Source organism: Chamaea fasciata, unplaced genomic scaffold, assembly GCF_029207755.1.
Source record: "Chamaea fasciata isolate MVZ Bird 193981 ecotype frontalis unplaced genomic scaffold, bChaFas1.0.hap1 SCAF_7, whole genome shotgun sequence".
NCBI classification, from domain to species: Eukaryota; Metazoa; Chordata; class Aves; order Passeriformes; family Sylviidae; genus Chamaea; species Chamaea fasciata.
Window position 1 is genome coordinate 28245196 of NW_027094092.1, and position 21051 is coordinate 28266246.

At 39.1% G+C, this 21051-nt stretch overlaps 1 protein-coding gene across 1 annotated transcript in view; it reads left to right on the forward strand.

Annotated features, from left to right (window-relative positions):
- MAP3K9 (mitogen-activated protein kinase kinase kinase 9) overlaps positions 1-21051 on the forward strand; it is a 56027-nt gene that overhangs the window by 20982 nt on the left and 13994 nt on the right. Inside the window, exons 3-6 of the mRNA XM_066188190.1 lie at positions 6703-6883; positions 14080-14228; positions 17631-17806; positions 19850-20090. Of these exons, the coding sequence (XP_066044287.1) occupies positions 6703-6883; positions 14080-14228; positions 17631-17806; positions 19850-20090 (747 nt within the window). The remainder of the gene's footprint in view (positions 1-6702; positions 6884-14079; positions 14229-17630; positions 17807-19849; positions 20091-21051) is intronic.

Consider the following 21051-nt stretch of genomic DNA (forward strand, 5'->3'; position numbering starts at 1 on the left):
CCTCTGACTGTTTTGAGCCTGGGAAGACTGCCTTCTGAGATGCCGTGAGTTGGTTTCATGTAAGCCAGCTATCATTGTAATGATCCACAGCAGTAGAGGGGAGAGAATGGGAAGGAGAAGACGGTCACCTTTTGAACATGTGAGGCTGTGGCAGGTGTCCATCTGTTGCAAGTATGCAAGACAGAATTTCGTCTCTATAGAAATGTTTATTACTTTTCTCCAGGGAAAACCTTCTGTAGTTTTATCTGCTAATTTATGGCAGAGTTGTAACTTGGCTAGCATTTAAACTGTTAATTTTTGTAACTTCAGTTTGTATTTCTTCAGATTTCATTTGATCATTTGGTCCTCTGTTTTGCCACTTAGAACTAACCAGTGGTTTTGGTACCATACCCTATGTCTTTCATAACAAAATTTGGAAGCTGCGGGTGTCAATATTTTCACTGCAGTGATTTCTCCTGAAAGGCGTCTGTCTCCATAGTGACTTGTGACAGTGAGACAGAACTGAAGATTCAGCAGTAGGAACTACGTGAAGGCTGAAGGATATGATGGCATTTTAGAAGTCTTAACCAAGTTAGGTTTTGTTTTGCGTTGAATACTAGGCAGAGTTTTTTGTCTTTCTAGAAAAGCATAATTTGGAATTCAGTAGAACAGGAGAAAGAGCTGACTCAGCGTCAGATAGCTCAGTCACTCCTTCGGTGGATCTGTTCCTGCGATGTTTTCAGTACAAATCTTTGTTTAGGCAATAAAAGCATCGAAGTTGGCCCTGACTCTAGGAAAGAAACCTTCATTCTTCTTGAAGCCACTGATATTCAACTGTGTCTCATGAAACTGAGAATCAAAACCTCTGAGGTCTGTTATCACTAGGATCTGGGTGCTTCCACAGGCTTAATGACTTTCAGTAAGACTGACATTGGAATCTGTGGAAAGCCTGCTAGCTATTAATGTACGTACAGGATGGTGCTAATACTGGAGAAGGTAAATTGGCTTCACCTCACCTCAAGAAGTTGCTTTCCATCGCTTTCAACTCTGCTAGGAAAGCTGCTAGCTCAAATCACAGACAAGCATAAGAGGATCCTGGGTACATCATCTGTTCTTTCACTTCCATGCTAAGTAAGAAATCATCTTCAAATGGTACCAGCATTTACAGAGTTAACACCCCATCACTCTTTGTATGGATTGAAATTGGCATGCCATGCAGTGTTGCTGTTTCCTCTTTGTTACTACAGCTTGTTTTGGCCAGAGCATCACATAGATGGAAACTTCTATCGAAAAGCACACTAAGTATGTAATGATGACAGATTAGGAAATTTTTCACAAGAGTCTGATAGGAAAATGTCTTGATGCTTCTTGTAGGGCACCAGAGATCTTCTTGAAGAATATGGAGGAAGCTCAGTAAACATTTTCATTTCAAAGAAAAAGGACTGTCTCATCATAACCTAGATAAGAGGAGGCGCAGTATTTAATTTCTACCTTTGTATCTCAGCTCTCTAACATGCCTTGATTGACTGTTGTCTTTCAGCACTTGCAGTCTGCCTGGCTATGAAGCGATAAAACAGTGGGGTCAAATGAAAGGTCAGTAATGACTCTTGAAAGTCCATGCGGTAATAAAGTTCTTAGTACACTCTTAGTGGTTGAAATTACACAGCTAAATCATATGTATCTGTGTCTGGATGACTGCCTGATTTGAGGAAGGTCTTGTGAAGAGATACTAGGGCAAATTTGATCATATTCATTCTACAATGAAACACGTGGAGATATTGAAGAGCTGTCTTGCTGGACAGAATTTCTGTGAGCTGTAATTAATTTCTCATTGTCAAATGCTTATTTTCCAGAGGACAAGTTCCAAGTCTTTCAGGATTATATGAAAACATATGTGAGCACTAATGGATTATTGCTCCTGTAAGGACATACATGCACGGTACACTTCACCAAAGGTTGCTAACCATTTTAATGTTGCTTTAAGCCACCATGCTTTCCTTTGCACTTGCACAGTATGCAAAGAACATGGTGATTTTCTACATTAAGTTGTTTTGCTGCGGCATTTGGATGGTGAAAGCTGTCTGAATGTGCTTGTAATACTTGATTTGCTTCACCAGTCCCCTTTGCACACTGTGGTTCCTACCATGCTACTTTTAGCCTGTGCTACAGAAGAAAAAGAGGAGCAGTAGTAGTACATAGCAGACCTTCATCTACAATTTGACTGGCTCTGTGCATGCACGCAGGAGATTTCTTGCATGGGCCTTGCTGAAACAGGGAAAGGCTGATCCCCCCCTAACAAGCTGACACACATTCTTCATGTTCCTGCTAATTTGGATCTCATTCTTCCCTGTTGCTTGCGAACTAGGTTCAGTGTCTTTGCTGGCAAACAGTCTCTCTTTTGAGGGCTGGGAACATGAAAGATTTTCTGTTAAATTTTCTACCTATTTTAAACTTCTGTATCACTTGCAGATCTTTAAAATCACCAGACAAGATTGAGATTACTTCCTTGGCATATTAGCTCTTTTTGGTGTAAGTGCTCTAAATCTGTGCCTGAACCTGTTTTGGTAGTGTAGTAGGTTCACCCTGGCTGGATTCCAGGCACCCACCAAAGCCTCTCTGCCACTCCCTTCTGCACCTGCACAGGGGAGAGAAAATATAACAAAGGGTTCATGAGTTGTGATACGGACCACGAGAGATCACTCATCAAATACCATTATGGGCAAAACCAGACTTGAAATAGAAATATCAATTGAATTTATTAGTAAAAAAATCAGGGCAGGATAATGAGAAGTAAAAGACTATAAAAAAATCTACCTTCCCTCGTTTCCAGCTCTATTTCCTCTCCCCACCAGTACAGAGAGACAGGGAATGGGGGTTATGGTCAGTTCATCACACATTGTTGCTGCTGCTGCTCAGGGAGAAGAGTCCTTCTACTGCTTTGGTAGGCTCCCTCCACAGGAGACAGTTCTTCAGGGACTTCTACAGCATGAATCTATCCCATAGGCAACAACTCCACAAACTGCTGCAACATGGGGCACTCCTCCAGCACTCTTCCCTCACAGGGTGGAGTCCTTCAGGCACAGCCTGCTCCAGCATGGAGCCCCCAAGCAGTCACAAGTCTTGCCAGGAAACCTTTCCACAGGTCTGCAGGTCCCTGCTAGGAACTTGTTCCAGTATGAGCCTCCCTCAGGTCACAGCGTCCTCAGGCATCCACCTGCTCTGGCATGAGTCTCCTCCACGTGGTACAGGTGGATCTCTACATCCATATGGTTGTCCAGAGACTGCAGAAAAAGCCCAGCTGAGGTGCCTGGAGCACCTCCTCCACTTGCTTCTGCCCTGATGTTGGTGTCTCCAAAGTTGTTCCTCTCACTCTCATTCCACTCTTCTCTTGATGCAATTACATCTGCATGAGAACTATTTTTTTAAAATTCTTTTTCTGAAATGTGTTGTCACAAAGGTTTACCATCACTTCCTATTGACTCACCCTTGGCCAGTGGCACATCCATCTTAGAGCCACCAGGGATTGGCTCTGCTGGACATGGGGAAAGCTTCTAGCATCTTCCACCCCTCTCACTACCTGGCCATGCAAACTCAATACAGATAGGCCAGATGTTGATCATCTGGCCACTGTTATCTCAGTCCTGAATGATCAAATCTATTAAAAGAGGGAAAAGTACATTAACTCTGTAAGTGTAGAGAGCATGTTGCATTTGTGTTTCATGTATCTTGTTTGTTTTGTCATGGACTAATACAAGTGCATAAGTAGTACTTGCAGAACAGGACTTGCACTGAGAGTATTAAACAAGGTGTAATAACTGATTGTAGGTAAAACTCAGAAGCAAATGAAATCATGTTGATTTGCATAAGCAAAATGTGTTTGCAGTGTCCCAGCAACCATCTGTGTGTTCTCCATAAAAGATTTTTTTTTTTAAGGAGGAGACTGAAATGAATTAATATTTCGTCTATTTGCAAGTTCTTCATTGAAATTCAGGCAAAAACAAGAGGGGAGAGTCAAGGCTTTTGGTTTGAAAATCTGACAGATGGGCGAGGGGGACTCCTGGCAGTTACAAGTGATACTGAATAACATGATAAAGAGAACTGAAACAGATACTGGAAAGAGATGCCATTCTTAAAATTAATTTTTAAAAATTTGGATTGCAAGATTAGTATCCCAAGCAGTTATTACAAGGAAATAGAAAAGGATGTAACTAAGGAATCAAAGACTTGCAATGATCTTTTGTTGTTCTTCTCTGTGGGCTTTTGTCATGGTAATTTTACTTACTGCCCTGCATCTGACAAAAGAACAAGTTCTGGATAAAAAGATCTATGTAAGTACTAATTATTTCGTTAGAACTTAATGCAAAGCAAGGTAATTAGATTTAAATAACCTCTTACCAGGAAGGTATGTACAAAGTATGTATCAGCTGTGATATATGGTGTTCTGTGCTGCTATTGAGTTCATTCAGACAGAATATGATCTGTGAACAATAAATTTGTTAGTTCCTCATTGTGATTATGCAGGGAAGCAAAAAACCCCAAAACCCCCTAAACCCGTATTTTCTTGTCTCAGAGTTTTACTTTAACTTCACAACATCACTGTACATCTCTAAATTACTGCATTTAAATTTTAAATTACATTTTGTTATTCTACCAGTTCTTTAGGCAGAATGGGTACAAGCTAGAAAAAGAAACACTATGTATGTTCTAGGAAGCTTTTCACTTTGCAATGAATGAGTGACTTGCTAGCAGTTTCTTTTAGCATTCTTCATCTGCTAGAAAGAAGTAAAAAAGTTAGACTTATTTCAAGAGGCCCAAAGGAAAGCACCTTCTGTACCTTGGTTTCTTGTGGTGGTTCTGTTGTGCACTGAGGTATTGCTCTAAAAATGCATATGCTTTTGCCAAAAGGAAGAGAACAGTAACTCTGGACCTCAGTCTCTTTTCTCTCTGATTAGGAAAATGGAGCATTCAGTCACGTTACAAATTTTGCAAAAGAAGCAAGAACCAGGAGCTTAACCATAGGTTAATTTCTTCGCATCTTAAAAAAAAATCTTTGAAGTAGTATTTTGTGAGTTCTGAAGCCTTGTAAAAGGGTAACTGATTTTTTTTTTTTAATTTTCAAAGAACAGACAATTTATTATCAAACTAAAAGCAGTATTTTAACACTGTAAATGTGTGTTACTCATAATGCAGAAAGGTTCAAATAACACTTTTGGATTTTGTTTAGTGCGAATCCTCATTTTAATTATCGGAAGAAATGATACTCCCCCAGTCAAAAAAAACCCAAAAAAACCCTATGAAAAACAAACAAAACAAAACAACCCCCAAAAAACAAACAAAAAAGCCCACCAACAAACAAAAAGCCAATACAAAACAAACAAAGAAAAAACCAAAACAAACAAAAAAAACCCCGCACTGTGGTAGCTTGAGGCTGACACTGAGTCTTTTCATGGACTGCTGAAAATGGTACTGAAGATTATTTTCTGTAATTTTTGCAGCACATTTTTTGCCTTTCATGGGTTTTTTTATGATCCACAATTGATTGATTATGGAGGTTATGGGGTTTTTTTTTTGTTTTGTTTGGTTGTTTGTTTTTTTTTTGTTTGGTTTGGTTTTTTTGCAATTGATGCATCCATAGGAAAAGAAAAAAGCATCCTCATGTTTTCTGAGAACCTCTGTCTGTAGTGTCTGTAATGACATTAAAAACAGAGTAGATGCATAATGATGGTGTGTGACTGGCTTGGTGATTTTTGATGTGAAGTCTTTGGAATAATAGTACAAATACTTTTCTTTGTGGTGCTTTACACAGTGGCTACAAATCATTTCAGGAGCTTACGGTTCCGTTAGTTATGGAAGTTTAGTGCCCTCATATTCTGTTGCTTTATGTTGCATTGCCAGTGCAACTTGTGTGGTCACTTTGCACTAAGATAAGGGAAGAGGATAATGAGCTGCTGCTAGAGCAGAGTGGGTACTTGTGGGCTCTGGTTTACACTCGGTGGTGTAACAGTACAACTTTCCAGCTACAGAGGAATATGTTATATAACACAGCATTCTTGAGTTCTGCATCAAGGTGTTTTTAAAGTTCTTGGGTATGGAGTCCTTTGCCATTGAAACAGGGTAGAAAAAGTAGTTTAATAATGATGGGAGGGGAATCTGTGAGGGTCTATATGCATTCTGGAATTGGTCATGTTATTATCGATCAAAAATACGTTTTTTCAACAGTGACTTTAAAAAATTGTCCATAGAGCTTCTACTCCGAACACATTTACATGAAGGGTATATCCAGCCTCTGTGTGTATCTGGATTTACAAAAAAAAGTCCTCTAAGCAGTTCAAGAAAAAGATGCTATTACTGGCTTGCTGAGAGAGGATTAATTAGGAAATGTCTTCCCTTATCTGGATTTCTAGAAGTTACAGTGGTTCACTTCCTCTTAGCGGAGCATTATACAGAATGACACTAGGCACAATATTAAATAATTATGTTATTATGTATTTCTTCTCTGGGGCTTGGTACTTTGGTTAAATTTGAAGTTATTTGCTAGAGAACTGTTCAGTTGTCAGATGAAGGGATCAGTCTGGAATAACCTGTAATAGGCTATGATATGTTTGAATAATGAAAAGCCAGGAAAATCTTGAAATTTGGGGATCTTCAGGAAAATCTTTTTTGCATAAATACTAGCTTTACTCTGCATACCTTTTATTCCTCCCCTCCCCCCCTTTTCTCCAGTACTGATACTCGAAAAGGTGGAAAATGGAGATCTGAGCAACAAGATGTTGAAGATCACGGATTTCGGCTTGGCCAGGGAATGGCATAAAACTACCAAAATGAGCGCAGCTGGGACATATGCCTGGATGGCTCCTGAGGTCATCCGCTCCTCCATGTTCTCCAAAGGCAGCGATGTTTGGAGGTATTGATTTGGCATTCAGTGATTGGATACTAAAGAGTAACTAGACCTGCCAGGAAGTCTCTTTTATGTGTAAGAATGAGTAATGGTGAACCAAATATTAAAATTAAGGTCTTAAGCTTTATCCGCCAGCTTTCCATCTGTCAAGACTTATCTCAGACTTATTGTTACGGTAGAAAGTAAGTGGTGTACCAGCTACTGCATGCCTCTAAATTTTTGTTGTTCTATAAATTTTCATTCAGATTATTTTGGGATTCATAATCCAAATCCCCTCTGCTTTATCTAAACCAAACTTTTTGTGCTTATTTGGCTATTGACTGACATAATCAAAGGCCATAACACAATCTGAGAAGTACTTTATAATTTTTACTGTTTTACATACAAGATAAATTTTGCAACATTTTGTTATGGTAGTAATCTGTCACTAATGCATGTGCACACAAACACACTGTATTTAATTGAATTCCCCTTACTGTTTCAATCCAAATACTCTGTTTTTCACTTTCATAGTAATTTTATTCATTATTCCCACCCTTCTAGTCTTTTACATAGGATAATAGATCTCTTATCTGAGCCTGAGTATGTAATTCACAAATAGTGACTTGTGTGTATATATTGTCTTTTTCATTCATGCACTGGAATTTTTGTGAACGAGCTAATTTGGTGGGGAGGAGTGTAAGGGTTGGCCCCTGTATACTTCCAAAAACTGAGTTTGAATAGCACTATTAAGTGGATTGGTAAATACAGAATTCAGTAGATAGCTCCAAGATAGTGACTTTTCTGGATGCTGGATGACTTAGAATTAGTACTGAACATCCAAAACAGATGAAATTGGGAGAATTTTGTTTTTCCCTTGTGGAGAAAAAGGTTTTGAAAAGTCAGGATCTTTGTCTTCATAGCAGTAAGATTCTGTCGCTGGCCACTAATGCTCCTCCACAAGTGTGTGCATGCTGTAAAACCTGTCAGGATAAAGAAACAGCCCAGCTGGTAGACTTCTCTGGCTGTTATGGCAGCTATTTGGTGTGGGGATTTTCATTTTCCTTGTCCAGTTTTGCTGAATAGATAGTGTATTGTCTTGTGATAAGTCTGTGAACTTGTATTTTGCACTCTGATAGTGTGGATAAAATTCTGACTGTGTAATTAAATGTGGTAGCCTTGTAGCTAATCTGAGACAAATTGAGCAAGAACAGGCTTTTATTTGGAGTGAAGTCTGGCAGAAATGAAAATCTTAAAGCTGTGCACCTTTTCTGTGCATGTGATGATGGTACTGGTTTGTACAGAGCTTGTCAACCTCAAACCTAAACGTGCTGTTCTCTGAAACAGTGCCAGGAAGGGCCTTTAAGGATAACCTAAGGGAAAGGGAGAAGGGAAAGGGGGAACAGTTTTCCTGTAATTGTAACTTTACTAATCCAGGCATGCTATTAACAGATCAGTAGATGTTCTGTACCAGTATGAATTAATTAAAAAAAAGTTAAGAGTTATTCAGTCAGTTGGTGATTCTCATGAAGGTAGCACAAGTGCCTCTATACCTTTGCAAAAGTACCAGTTTGGTCATTGATTCAAGGACTGTGAATTACTTAAGGACTGTAAATAACTGAATTTTTTGTTCATTTTTCAGAATACTTTATTTCTGCTTTTAAGATCCCTTCATCACTTTCTCTTGTTATAGTTACCAGTGAGGCTGAGTTTCTCACAATACTCTCCCTTAAACAGAGAGTCATCACCATTAAGAGAACTTATATACTGTCTCTGAATAAGCCTTTTCTTTCTGGTGGCTAAAACCTCTATTCATAGTTAAACAAGCTGAAAAGAACATGTATGCAGAGGACAAATGCTTACCACTGCAATCACTACTAGTCTGTCAATGATTGTAAGCCCTAGATTTTACAAAAGCAGTCATGGACTTGTGTAATAAATCCTGTCCCCACCCAAGGATGCAACCTGAAATTCTTAACAGGATGAACTTTTTTATCCTATTAGACTTGCCCCTCCTCTTGTCCAGTTCAACCGCTTGGTTAATCACTGGAGTCATAGGGTTGTTTTTTTTTTGCCTGACAACCTTCTAGTTAGTCTATGCAGCATCAACAGAATTGTCTCTAATGTTCACAAACCCTTTTATTTCAACACCTTTTCTTTAAAGCTTATTAGAATAATACTGCTGGCTGAATTGTTGCCCAGCCTTTGAACAAGAATCTTGTTCTGCTTGTCTTCTTGCTGTACAAACAGGTGAAGAAGATGCGTGCTAGAACTGAAATTTCCTGAGTCAATCTTATCATAACTGATGGCTTCATCTTTTCAAAATATGTTTCAAGCTCCGTTTTAAAAGCTCCATTTGCTCTAGAGTAGAGTGGCAAAGACCTTTAAAAGAGCGAGGAATGGCCACACACGGTATTTATCACCAGAGTCTGGGCCACTGTGCAGCTTGTTCATAGTACCAGTACTTAGTAATTCTTGCTAGTGAAGACTTGTTGCTGTGAATGTTGCTGTGCTGTACCCACAGGCTCTAGATATACAGTAGAAGCCTTGTGCTTATATTGCACAGAGGACAGTGAAACTACAGTTATATTTAAATAAGTCCTTTCCTGTAAATCTGTTATATGTTTGTATTTGCTTTGGATTTACAGGAGTAAAGTTGAAGCATGGATATTGCAGCTCATCCAGTACTGTACTCTAATGTTAGCAGGCATATAAATGACATTTTCCTGTCATTTGGCTGTTTAAATATATTTCTTGTTTGCTGCACACTTTGTTTTTTTACTTGTGCTGCTTAAAAGATAGTCATATTGTCAGTAGCACTGGTATGTGGAATATAAAGGCACCATACAGCCTTCATCTGAATTCTCTGTGTTCCTCAGTTTAGATGTTTTTAAGCTGTATCTGCTCTGAGACCAGTGAAATAACTGGGAATTTAATTTCCATTTAGGAATGGACTACCAGCCTTAGCTAAAACCGTCAGATTAGCAGATCAGGAAGTTTCAGGCTTTCAGTGCTGGGTGTAGAAACTTCAGTCATTTGAATATTTTGTTTTAATCAAGTGTTGGTCAAGCACTTCCTTCCACAACTGACCACTTGTAGGCTTCTGCAGTTTTCTGTGTGTAATGAAGCACTGGCAACACTTCAGTACCTGGCAGATAAGTGCTGACTAGCAATACTAGGAGAAACTCACCTGGGAGAAGCACATGCTACTGATGGTTGTGAAATGGGCAGGAAGGGTCATCTCTGCAACTGCCACTTCATTAACATGCAAAATTCCAGCTGTTAATAGCCAAAAAAATGTAATGAAGTTTGGGGGTTTTTTTCTTAGCAAAAGCCATGTTCTAGTTTCTGTTGAGATATCTTTGTTGGGCTGATAATTCCTTCCTTATGGAAAGTGTTGAACCTGGGGAAATGGATAACAGAAGCCTATGGTACAAATGCCATGGAACAGTACCAGTGAGAAAAAATTACTTGTTTTCTAAAGGTTCACAGACTAACAAGGGAGGTGGCAAAATCACATGTGAAATCCTGCAGACCTCCAGCCTCCCTTGCCCTGAAAATCCAGCGAGCAGGATTGAACCTGATGTTAAATGGCTTAAGGGATTACTGGATCACTGAAAGATGGTTAATTATTCACACAAGTGTCAGTTGGCTTGGATGCATGGGTTGTGTCACATGGTTCATTTCGTAATTAAACTCCAAAAATTGCTACTAGGTGCTGGAAAAATAAATGAGCTTGATCCCTTTTTCTTTCTCCCCACTGAGAATGAGTAGAGGCCCTTGTTTCTTTCTTTCTATGCCTTTTTTGTGTAAATCTTCTGATCTGGCTTTTTCCTTTGTACTTCCCAATCTTCTGCTTGGGAGTTAATAGGAAAACACTTTGTTCAGCACCTCTTTTGGTGTTTATTCACTTGGGATTATTGTTCAAGTGGCACAAAACAGTATTCCCCAGTTCTGTGGAAGCAGTATTCTCAGCAATGAAGTGTAAGTGTAGTGGCATTGAGTTCTGTCAAAAGGAAAGTGACCCTTCCTGCCGTATGCACTTCTAGTGTCACAGTAGAAGAAGCACCAATCTGTCTATTCCTTTTTCCTTTAAAAGTTACCCTGCAGAAGAAGTGCTTTGAGCACATCAGTAGTGCTTTATCCAATACCAGTGTTAAAAAAAAACCAATACAGCTCTTTGGTAGATTTTACTACCTTTAACTATCAACAGTTATATCCAAACAAAAAAGTTACTTGAATGATCAATCAGCTTTAGACAGTCTAACTATACATTCAGTTCAGTTTTCATTTTGTTTGACTGTTTTATAAATCCTAGAAGGCCAAAAAGAAAATGGGAACTCCTTAGACTCTAGGTTGGTTTGTTGTTTTTCTTCAGGTGATGCTCTTGAGACAGTAAGAAATAATAAATTATAATATCAAGAGTGTGTATTACATGAGAAAAAAGCAAAAGATCATGTAGATCAAAAAATATTGTATTCTGCTTAATAAAGTAAAATAGCTGTGTTAGCAGCAAAGGCTGGATCTTTAGTGACTAAAATCCTTTCTCTAAGTATGAAAAGTACTGTTAAGGGTGTCCAACTGAGGTAACAGCAGTTACAGTGAATGTTAAAGATGTGATGGGGTACAAGGGAGATGGAAAGAGTACAGTTTGTGATAATCTACTCCCAAATGGATAGGGAAAATGTTGCTTTGAAACAAGAGAAGCTTAGTATTTTCGCTTCAGACTCTTTCATGGAGCAGCTATTTAAGGAGCTTGTAGGAAGAGAAGCAATTTTTCATTTGATCTTCAGGTGTGCTTTGGAGGTCTTCAAGGTTGTACAGTATGGCATGGTCCAAATATATGTATACTTAGATTGTATATCTTTACAAGAAAAATTAAGAAAAATTAGTCCTTTACTAATAGTAGTGTTTAGTCTCAAGGTTATTGACAACATTGGGAATTTTGTGTAAAAATTACAAAAGGGGAACACGCAACATGGCTCTCTGTTAAAGCTCTGAGTGAATGTATGGGAAATCCTTTAAAAGAATGAAGAAGACAGTGTAGAAGCTCAGTCTATATCCAGATGAGTAAAATTATGCATTGACTTGAGCTCTGTCAAGTTGAACATAAAACAAAGAAGATAAAAGGATTTTGCGAAGAGTCCTCTTAAAGCATAAACCCAAATCCCTTGCTTTCAAATGCAGCACAGTTTGGAGCCCTGTAGGAGAACTTAACAGGCCAGAGGTGAGCAAAATATGGGAGTGCAGAGAAGATAAGGCTATGCCAGAAAAAAACCTCAGTGACTTGTGTCTGCCAGAATAGAGCCAAGAGGCATTTTAAGCTGAAAATTTATCCTTGAGGGAGTCAAACCTGGAGGACATATCTTACTGAAGTAAAATTCACAGAGGTGTTAAAACTGACCGGTAAAATCCGCAGTAACAATTCCTGAGATTTACAGTAACACCCAAGATTTCTACAAGAGCATGAGAGTCAGCTAAGTGAATAGCTCTACTGTGTAATCTGTTGCTTGAAGCTGGTGTAGTACCAGAGAAATGGAAGGCAGCAGACACGGTGGCAGATCTTAAAAGAGCTTCCTGAGCATTAGCAGAGTATGATCTTAAGTTCTTCTCAATGGTAGAAATAGCACTAAAGAGCAGGGAGCTGGTGGACATGTGAGCATATCTGGGGAAGAGTCAGTTTTTGTAGAGGAAAATGTAATACCTTGTGAAAAGTGAAAATGCTTGGGTAGGTGGTGAGATTGCTTATACTGTGTTTGGATTCATAAAGACTTAAGCAAAATCCTTTGTCGTAAGCTTTTAAATAAAGTAAATTGATGTGGGAAAAGAGAGCAAGTCTTTTTCCCATCATTTAATAAATTCTTAATTACTAAAGGAATAAATCAGTTTTCTTGGTGGGGAGTTCTGTCTTCAACACAATCATAAGTGATTTAAAAAAAACAATAAATGGTTAGATAGTATGGTTGATTATACAAAGTTATTCAGGATAAGAAAAATTAATCTACTGCAGAGAGATGAGGAAAAGTTTTACTATAATGAATGATAAAATAGATAGTACAATATAATAATAAATAATACAAAATATTATATAATAAACAAAGAAGTAGCCATGGGAGAATTTCGTATGTGCAATTAAAGGGCTCTAAACTTTACTATTGTGGTTCAGTAAAAACACATTGGAGGTACTGTGATTAACTTAGCTCATTTTGTAGAGTGAGAAAGGCAACTGGCAAATGAAAATTTAATAGGAAAGAAAGAAAACAAGTGATACCATTTGTGCCTCTCCCCATATCTTTAGAACTTTGTGATTTTGCTCATTTCCACAGAAGATGTCAGGGTCAATGAATGATAGGAAATGGCTTCTGTTCAGGATAGTAACTAGATCAGGATTTAGCTAGATTAGGATTTGGGGGTCTGGAAAGATGATGATTTAGGCAGGATGTATGGGAGCATGTGAAATCATGGACAGCATGGAAGGAGCTAATAGGGAACATATGTTTACTCTTTCTTGTACTGAAAGAACTACAGGGAAGCCAATGAAATTACCAAGTGGCAAGCTCAAAACACATACACAGAAGTGTTTTTTGGCGATATATCATTAAATTTGTGGAGTTCTCTTCCACAGAATATAATGGATGGTAAATGGGTTCAGAAGAGAGTAAGAGATCAGTGGAAGAAAAAAAAAGTCAGGTCACCAAGTATGAAGAAGCAGGTTCTGTTTCAGGTCTCCTAGAAGCAGAAAAAGTATTCTGAGGTTATGTTTTTCATCATGTATTTTGGGGGAGAACAGTCCTGGAACTAATTCCATAACTTCATTGGTACTATTCTGTAGAACATCTTAGGATGACAACCTAATTCTAAAGAAGTATTTTTTACTTACTTTTAGATATCACAAGCCACCAAACAAGCCTTCTTCGTATTTTTGGGTGTTTTGAGAGATTCTGGTTTGAAGCTAAATTAGAAGATTTATGGTTTTTAGATTGGTCCCAGTTTCAGTGAGAAAATTATTTTTGCCTAAAAGGTGAAAATGTCATCTTATTTCAGACTTATGAAAAAATACAGGTAAAATAGGGCAGATCACCAGCTTGACATTCATGATAAGCTTGTCCTGGAAACTGCAATTTCATTAGTGTACCGAACTCCCAGGTTCAGATATCTTGTTGCTTAACCAAGACTGTGTTAAAGTCAAACACCTATTATCTTTTTTGTTTCCTTCCCCATAGTTATGGTGTGCTGCTTTGGGAACTGCTGACAGGAGAAGTACCATTCCGAGGAATTGATGGTCTTGCAGTAGCATATGGTGTTGCTATGAATAAGCTTGCCCTTCCAATCCCTTCCACGTGTCCTGAGCCTTTTGCCAAACTCATGGAAGGTAAGCCAGCTGTGGTATGAGTGTGGTTTGTGCTGTTTCTAGAGTGCCGTTGAGCATGGCCTCTTTGTGTTGATTTTGTTACCTAGGAGCACAGATTTCTCCAGTGGCTTTATTCAGTGCTGCAGGTTATTGTGGGAGCCGTGCCTGGCTGTTAGTGTGCTGTGACAGTCATTGTACTACAAGAATAATGAATTAATTTTTTTTTATCAACTGGCTTTATGGGCAAAGGGGGCTATTGCTGTCATCTGGTAGTGAGGACTCACCAACACCAAACCTTCACGTATTTTGGTCTTGTTTGAAGTCTTTAACTTGTTTTAAAATTCATAGCTCGAACATGTTGCTAGTAGTGTCAGATTGGCTTGAAATGAAACTTTATCCTACTGACATTTCAGGTAGAGGGTTTAAATGTGGCTTTGACATTCCAAAACAACCCGTATTTTCAGTCAGAATGATGTAATTTTCTGCTTTGTCTGTGGAGGTAGTTCATGCCAAGGTGGGCTACAGAGAGGTGGAAGAAATACAGGAGTTAGTCATCAGAGCTGCTGTAGTTATTAAAAAGGATTGTATGAGGTAGTTTCCAGACGTACTTATGTGACCTGGTCTGCTGGCCATTGAAACTACTTTCATGTCTCCTGAGCTTCAGTTGTTCCTCCATCCCTTTTTCCCTCCCTCTCTCCTGCCTTCTCTCTCTTCCTTACCTTCAGTATTTTTGTCAGTGTCCCTATTCCCAAGGATTTCTAGGTGTTTATATGTAATAAACATTTTTATACCAGTCTGGCAGAAAGGAAAACAAGATAAGGAGAAATCAAACTTGGTTTATAGTCTTGGTGAGCAAAGAATGAGTCTCAACATAGAACTGATACTCTGTGGCCTCCGGTGGTGCTTTTAGCCTCAGGAAAGGAATATGAATCATGAAAAAAATTTTTCTGATGGATTTTTTTTTTCTGCTTTTGAAATACTTTTGCGTTTCTCTGGTCTTTTCTTTAGGTTACAGGCTTCAGTTAATTTAAAGTAAAAAATTTCATGTATGTTCTGCTAAAAAAGAACTATCCTACTGGATAGTAAACAATGGAGTTGCAGGTAGAGTCACTTGGAGACAGTGTAAAGTGAGAAACTGTGTCTGAAAAAGTTGATGGAACTACCAGCTCAGTGTTGTGCCAGGTAGTTTATTCTGACATGCCTTCCTGCATTTCTGAACTGTAAGTGAGGATTCCAAAACAATGCCCTCTATTGGGCAAGTTAGGTAGAGGCATATGGCCAGTGCCTGAACCCAGCAGCACAGGGGGGAGCACCCACGTGGCTTTGGAACTATTGGCTTCCCCGCGAGCAGGGTGAAGATGAGAACAAAAGAACCCAATTACTTTCTGCCCCTTCACCAAAGCTGTTTTTCAAACGGGCTGTTTCCCATCTCGGGTGAACTCTTCTTCCTCTAATGCTGCTTTTACTTTTGAATTACTGCCGTGGTGGTCTTCACTGAGACAACAAAGCTGAACTTTCGCTCTTCACAGAAAAGAGTTATATGTTACAACTGTCCTCATTAGTGCAAATAATGGCGGATCTAGGCCTGGGAAAATAAAAGCCACGGGCCACCTGCTAGTTATCCTGTTCACTCATTCATGCATTTGGCTGGCTGCAGCATTTTGTTTTACTTTGGGTCATGTTTGCTTTGCCATGCTTAAAACCTGAGGTAAAGAGACAGGGATTATGGTACTGACAGTCCAGCTGTAACACCCCTTGCTACTAATTGGCCAGCAGCAGGGGATCATCAGAGCACTCTTTAACATCCTCAGTTCTCTATTTTGATAAAAAAAGCAAATTAAAAGCCATAAACACAAATGCGTTCCAGCATGGAACGTGTTGATACCCACAGTTTTGAAAACAGAACTCCCAAATGCAAAATCTCAGTAACGCTAAAATCAAAGGAAAGAACCGAACCTTGGCTGTTGCAAAGTTTTGTGAAGTGATTTTTATTTTTAATTACAGCTGCCCCTTGGTGTACTTCAGTCCACAAAACTGATGAATGAATGAATGTATTTTAGAACATCACCTAATATTTTTAAGCATGTTCCCCTTTTTCTGACTTCAAAGTCTGAAAAACTTTAAGAACATTTTTATGACTCTTGCCTTGTGCTGCAGTAATGTGTGTCTTAAGTCCATGTGGAGCAATGCTGTATGATGAAAGAGACCCATGTGTTACTTACTTCCATTCATGCAGAAAAGCTGTATTCCTTACAAATACATGTGAATGGGAAGTTTTTCTGTTTGGTTGCTCTGGAATTTCGGCATGCAGGCACCTAGCAGTACTAAAGAGAATAAGGACACTTGCTGAACAAGAACCTGTGTAACTGCTGGTACAGGACAACGTAGAATGAGGAAGTGATTTTTTCTGCCAGAGTAGAAATGAGGGGGAAGGAAGAGAGAGGACTGAATCAGTGCAAATTTCCTACTTGAAAGTGTTGTTAAATCAAATGTTTTGATATAATGGTTTGGGGGATTGTTTGTAGCTTGAGGGGTTACTTCATACTAGTTTCTGTTTCTGTTTTCTGTGTTCAGTTCCTATCACTGTAAAATGTTGCCTTTCGTACTGTTGCTCATTGGGTTGCCTTATGTGGTAAGATGGCTACTTTCAGTTCTGTGTTTTTAGAGCTTTGTAATTGGCTGAATAATTGCATTAGATTGTAAATGAAAAAAAAAAACTTGTTTATATGTGGTTTCTCTTAAAAGCAAAAGAAAAATGTCTGATTAATTTCTCTCAAATAATAAAAAGGACCTCTAAAAATAGGAGAACTCCAAATGCACAGTTTAATGTCATTATTTACTTGAATCTCCTATTTTCACACAACTTATGCCAGTTTGCTTTGCAGGAAAGGTTTTCCATTCTGAGAAAAGATTCGTAATGACTCAGCTTAGTATTAGAGTTTGGCATCAGGAAAAACCCTGATAGATATCCTCCTGCAGTGTGGCTGTTAACTCTGCAGTGTAACTATTATTAAAGAAGTATTTACAAAGGCCTTGCATAGTATTTCTACTCTGTGGACACATATATGCATCTTCAAGCAAAATATTTATGGAAATTATCTGTTATTTTTTAAAAATGCTTTAAGATGTAACCTTCTGAAAAATCAATAAATCTGTATTTTACTTGACATATTATTACAATAGAGCCTAGAGACCCAGGTAGTTAGGTAGTTCAAGATTTTAACTGCTGTTGGATATTGTACAAGTGTGAAAACATGAATTCCATACTTAATAATAGTCAGTGCGAGTGAGCTGTGGGAAAGCTGGGGTAACACAGGTAGTGTGTATGCCACTCTTAGCCACTGGGGATCAGTAAAGTACTGTCCTCTCAGACCTTCAGTGCTTAGAGATGCTTGACAGTTGTTTGTCTTTATTCTGTTCTAGATTGCTGGAACCCTGACCCACATTCACGACCTTCCTTCGCCACTATCCTAGACCATCTTACTGCCATAGAAGAGTCTGGTTTTTTTGAAATGCCCAAAGATTCCTTCCACTCTCTGCAGGAAGACTGGAAACAAGAGATCCAAGAGATGTTTGATCAGCTCAGAGCCAAAGAAAAGGTAAGTAGAGAGCAGTGCTCCCTGCCTGTGCTCTCTGGATTGTAATTTCTCCATTTCATAGTTCAAATGGGGATTGCTGTTTTGTGCATCCCAGAGCTAATTTTGTCTGTGCTTTACTGGAGCTTGTATTAAGTCCCTGAATCAATGACAGGTTATGATGCACACAAGGGTAGAATCATGAGAAAAATAAATAGCCACATCCTGAGCTGCTATACTTTCTAGTATTGTAGTGAGTTTCCATTATACTCTCTGCAAATTGCTGTGATGAGGTGATTGTTTATTGCATTTGATAACTGTTTCACTGTTAGCATCTTAATTGAGAAACCCAATGAAAACTATTAACAGGAGGTGTAGGAGGGGTAGTTTCAGCATATATATCCTCTAGTTGACATTGCAGCTCTGGTTCTGCTGGTTTGGTGTTTTCAAGGTTTTGAGTACAAACAAAATCCATAGACTATAATAAACGTGAGTGCTACCAGGGGAAGGGTCCAGTAACTGCTATAACTGAAATCCTTCTGGGCAAAAAGCAGGAAACAAAAATGCTAGCAGGAATAAGAGGAATGGTGACCATCGGCCTTGAAGGGAAGACAAGAAAAAGCTGAAGTTTTCTTCAAGCATGCTTGAAGAAAGCACAGCTTGCTGTATCTAATTTAAGATCCTTACAGAGACTGTCTTTAGTTGTTTGTAAGAAAAACTGCAGCAGAACCAAAATCACTAGTGTAATAATACATTTGTAAGTTCACAATCTCTTGCCTGAAAGTAAACTCATAATAAGCAGCTGTTTCAATTTGGGCTCAGAGGTTGGGTTTAGGAGGCAGAGAGAAGGAAAACATGACTTTGGGTTAGAGGAATAAGTCAACTTCTACAAGAATACTTAAAACATTTCTATTCACCTATTTTAGTAGCTTTTGGGAAAATAAATTAGCTGAAAGGCATTTCCTTGCTACTGTTGTCCCATGGCGTAACCATGTCGGAACAGTTTTTGAAAACCAGAAACTTGAACAGACAAACAGCTAAACAGTACTAACTTCACTGCCCTCAGGCTGAGTACTGTATTCCTCTTTAGCAGTGGGGAAATATTTTTAAATGCTGTTCACTTATTTAGTAAAATGTATCAAAGCTCCCTGTTGATGAGCCAGGTAACAATGCCATTATTAAAAACATCTAAATCAAAATCTGTCTGATTATCTGTCTGATGTTTAACTTGAATTTTTCAGTTTTTGCCTTCTTCACTGGAATTGGCCATCTGGAGAGAATTATTCTAAGTGCTGAATTCTTTTGTCCTTGTGGTGAGAGGAGAGGAGCGCAGTGGGATTTTGGGATTTCAAGGGCAGTTTCAGTTAATTCGTTTTGTCAGCAAGGGATGGATCGAAAGGTTTGCCTTATGTGCCTTTGCCAGGACCATGTTGAGATGGCTTTTGAATATCCTCAAGGAAGGAGTCTCCACAACCTCTTTGGGCAACCTGTGCTAGTGCTCAGTAGTGCAGTATAAAAAGTGTTCAGAGAGTGTCCCCTGTGTTTCAATGCATGCCTGTTGCCTATTGTTCTGTCACTAGGCACTGCTGAAGAGGGTCTGGCTTTATTTTTTTTCCACCCTTCCCTCAGGTTTTTATATACACTGGTAAGATCCCCCTTCACCCCACCCAAGCCATCTGTGTGCTAGGATGAGCAGTCCCATCTCTCTCAGCGCTTTCTCATAGGAGAGATGCGCCAGTCTCTTAATCACCTTCATGGCCCTTCATTGGACTCTCTGGTGTGTCCATGTCTGTCATGTACAGGAGAGCCGGGAATCTGACACAGGATTTCAGGTGTGGCCTAACAAGTGGTTATGTCTGAATTTTAATACTGGTACGAGGGGCCTTGAATGGCAAACATTGACGTCCTTGAGGATTGTTTTTGGCTCTCAGCTGAGCCTTTAACCAGTGATTTTTGTGGTTCTGTGAGCCCAAGCCACTGAAGCTGTGCCTTCAGAACCTGTCATGTTAGTCTTAAGCCACAGGTTGCAAGGTAGACTTTTGTTTCTGCTTTCTTACCTTCCTGCAGGAGCTGCGCACATGGGAAGAAGAGCTGACTCGTGCTGCTGTTGAACAGAAGAACCATGAGGAGCTGCTACGAAGGCGGGAGCAGGAACTGGCAGAACGTGAGATTGACATCCTGGAAAGGGAGCTCAACATCATCATCCACCAGCTGTGTCAGGAGAAGCCTCGGGTCAAGAAACGCATGGGGAAGTTCAAGAGGAGCCGGCTCAAGTTAAAGGATGGCAATCATATCAGCTTGCCTTCAGGTTGGTGGTGTGTTAGGCTGTGCCAGGTGAAATGGGAGCAACCTGTAGGTTTGGTAGTTCCTTACTACTGACCCTTATGTATTAGAAAGGATTTGATGTACTTTGGGAAAAACATGCCTCTTTGGGATCAATAAACTAAATTTAATGCTCTTGTGGCTAGCATTGCCCAAAGTTCCAAGAAGAAGACCAGAAGTAAATTTGAAATGTTACATGTTTGTTAGCCATTGGCTGCATATGGCTTATTATAAAAATGTGGTGTTGCAGTTTAACATGTTAGTACTCAAAAGAATCTGTTTTTTAGAGGATGTACAGAGAAGATGATGAAGGTTTGTGCTCGGAGAATATTCTACGTAATGCTGAAAGAGAAACTAAAATTTACTGGATTTTTTTGGTGTAGGAATCTAAAAATTACCAAAAATACATGGGTAGCTGTGAGACTGAAGCCCTGGATTGCTAGTCCATGTGTCAACTCCTATTAACACAGAAACAACTTCTGGAAGAAACATTAAATATTAGTAAGGTGTTGGCAAAGTCACTCTTAAGAGTAAGGATGGTGATGTTCAGAAATACTGAATCCTTAGCATTTCTACTGCAGATTCTTTGTGGAGATTTAAATTTGTCAAAAAACCAAAAGTGTGGGGTTTGTAAATCACCTAGTGCTCATCGTTACATCAGGGATGGCGACTTGCACTATATTCTTTGTTTTCTGGGAGATATTGGCTGTTCAGAAAAGAAATTATGATAAAATGTGTGTGTTACCTCTGCCTTTCTTTAGGTCCGCAGACACCTATTTTTGGTGGTGTTTAAGAAACTGAGAGGGAAGGTGCAAGGATTTATATAGGGATATAATTTGACATGCCATTCAACACAAGGTCTCTGTGTGTGTTTCACACATACACTAAGAAGACACATTTTCAGGGCTATGAATGTACATCTTCGTTCTGAGTTCTCAGCGTGTACA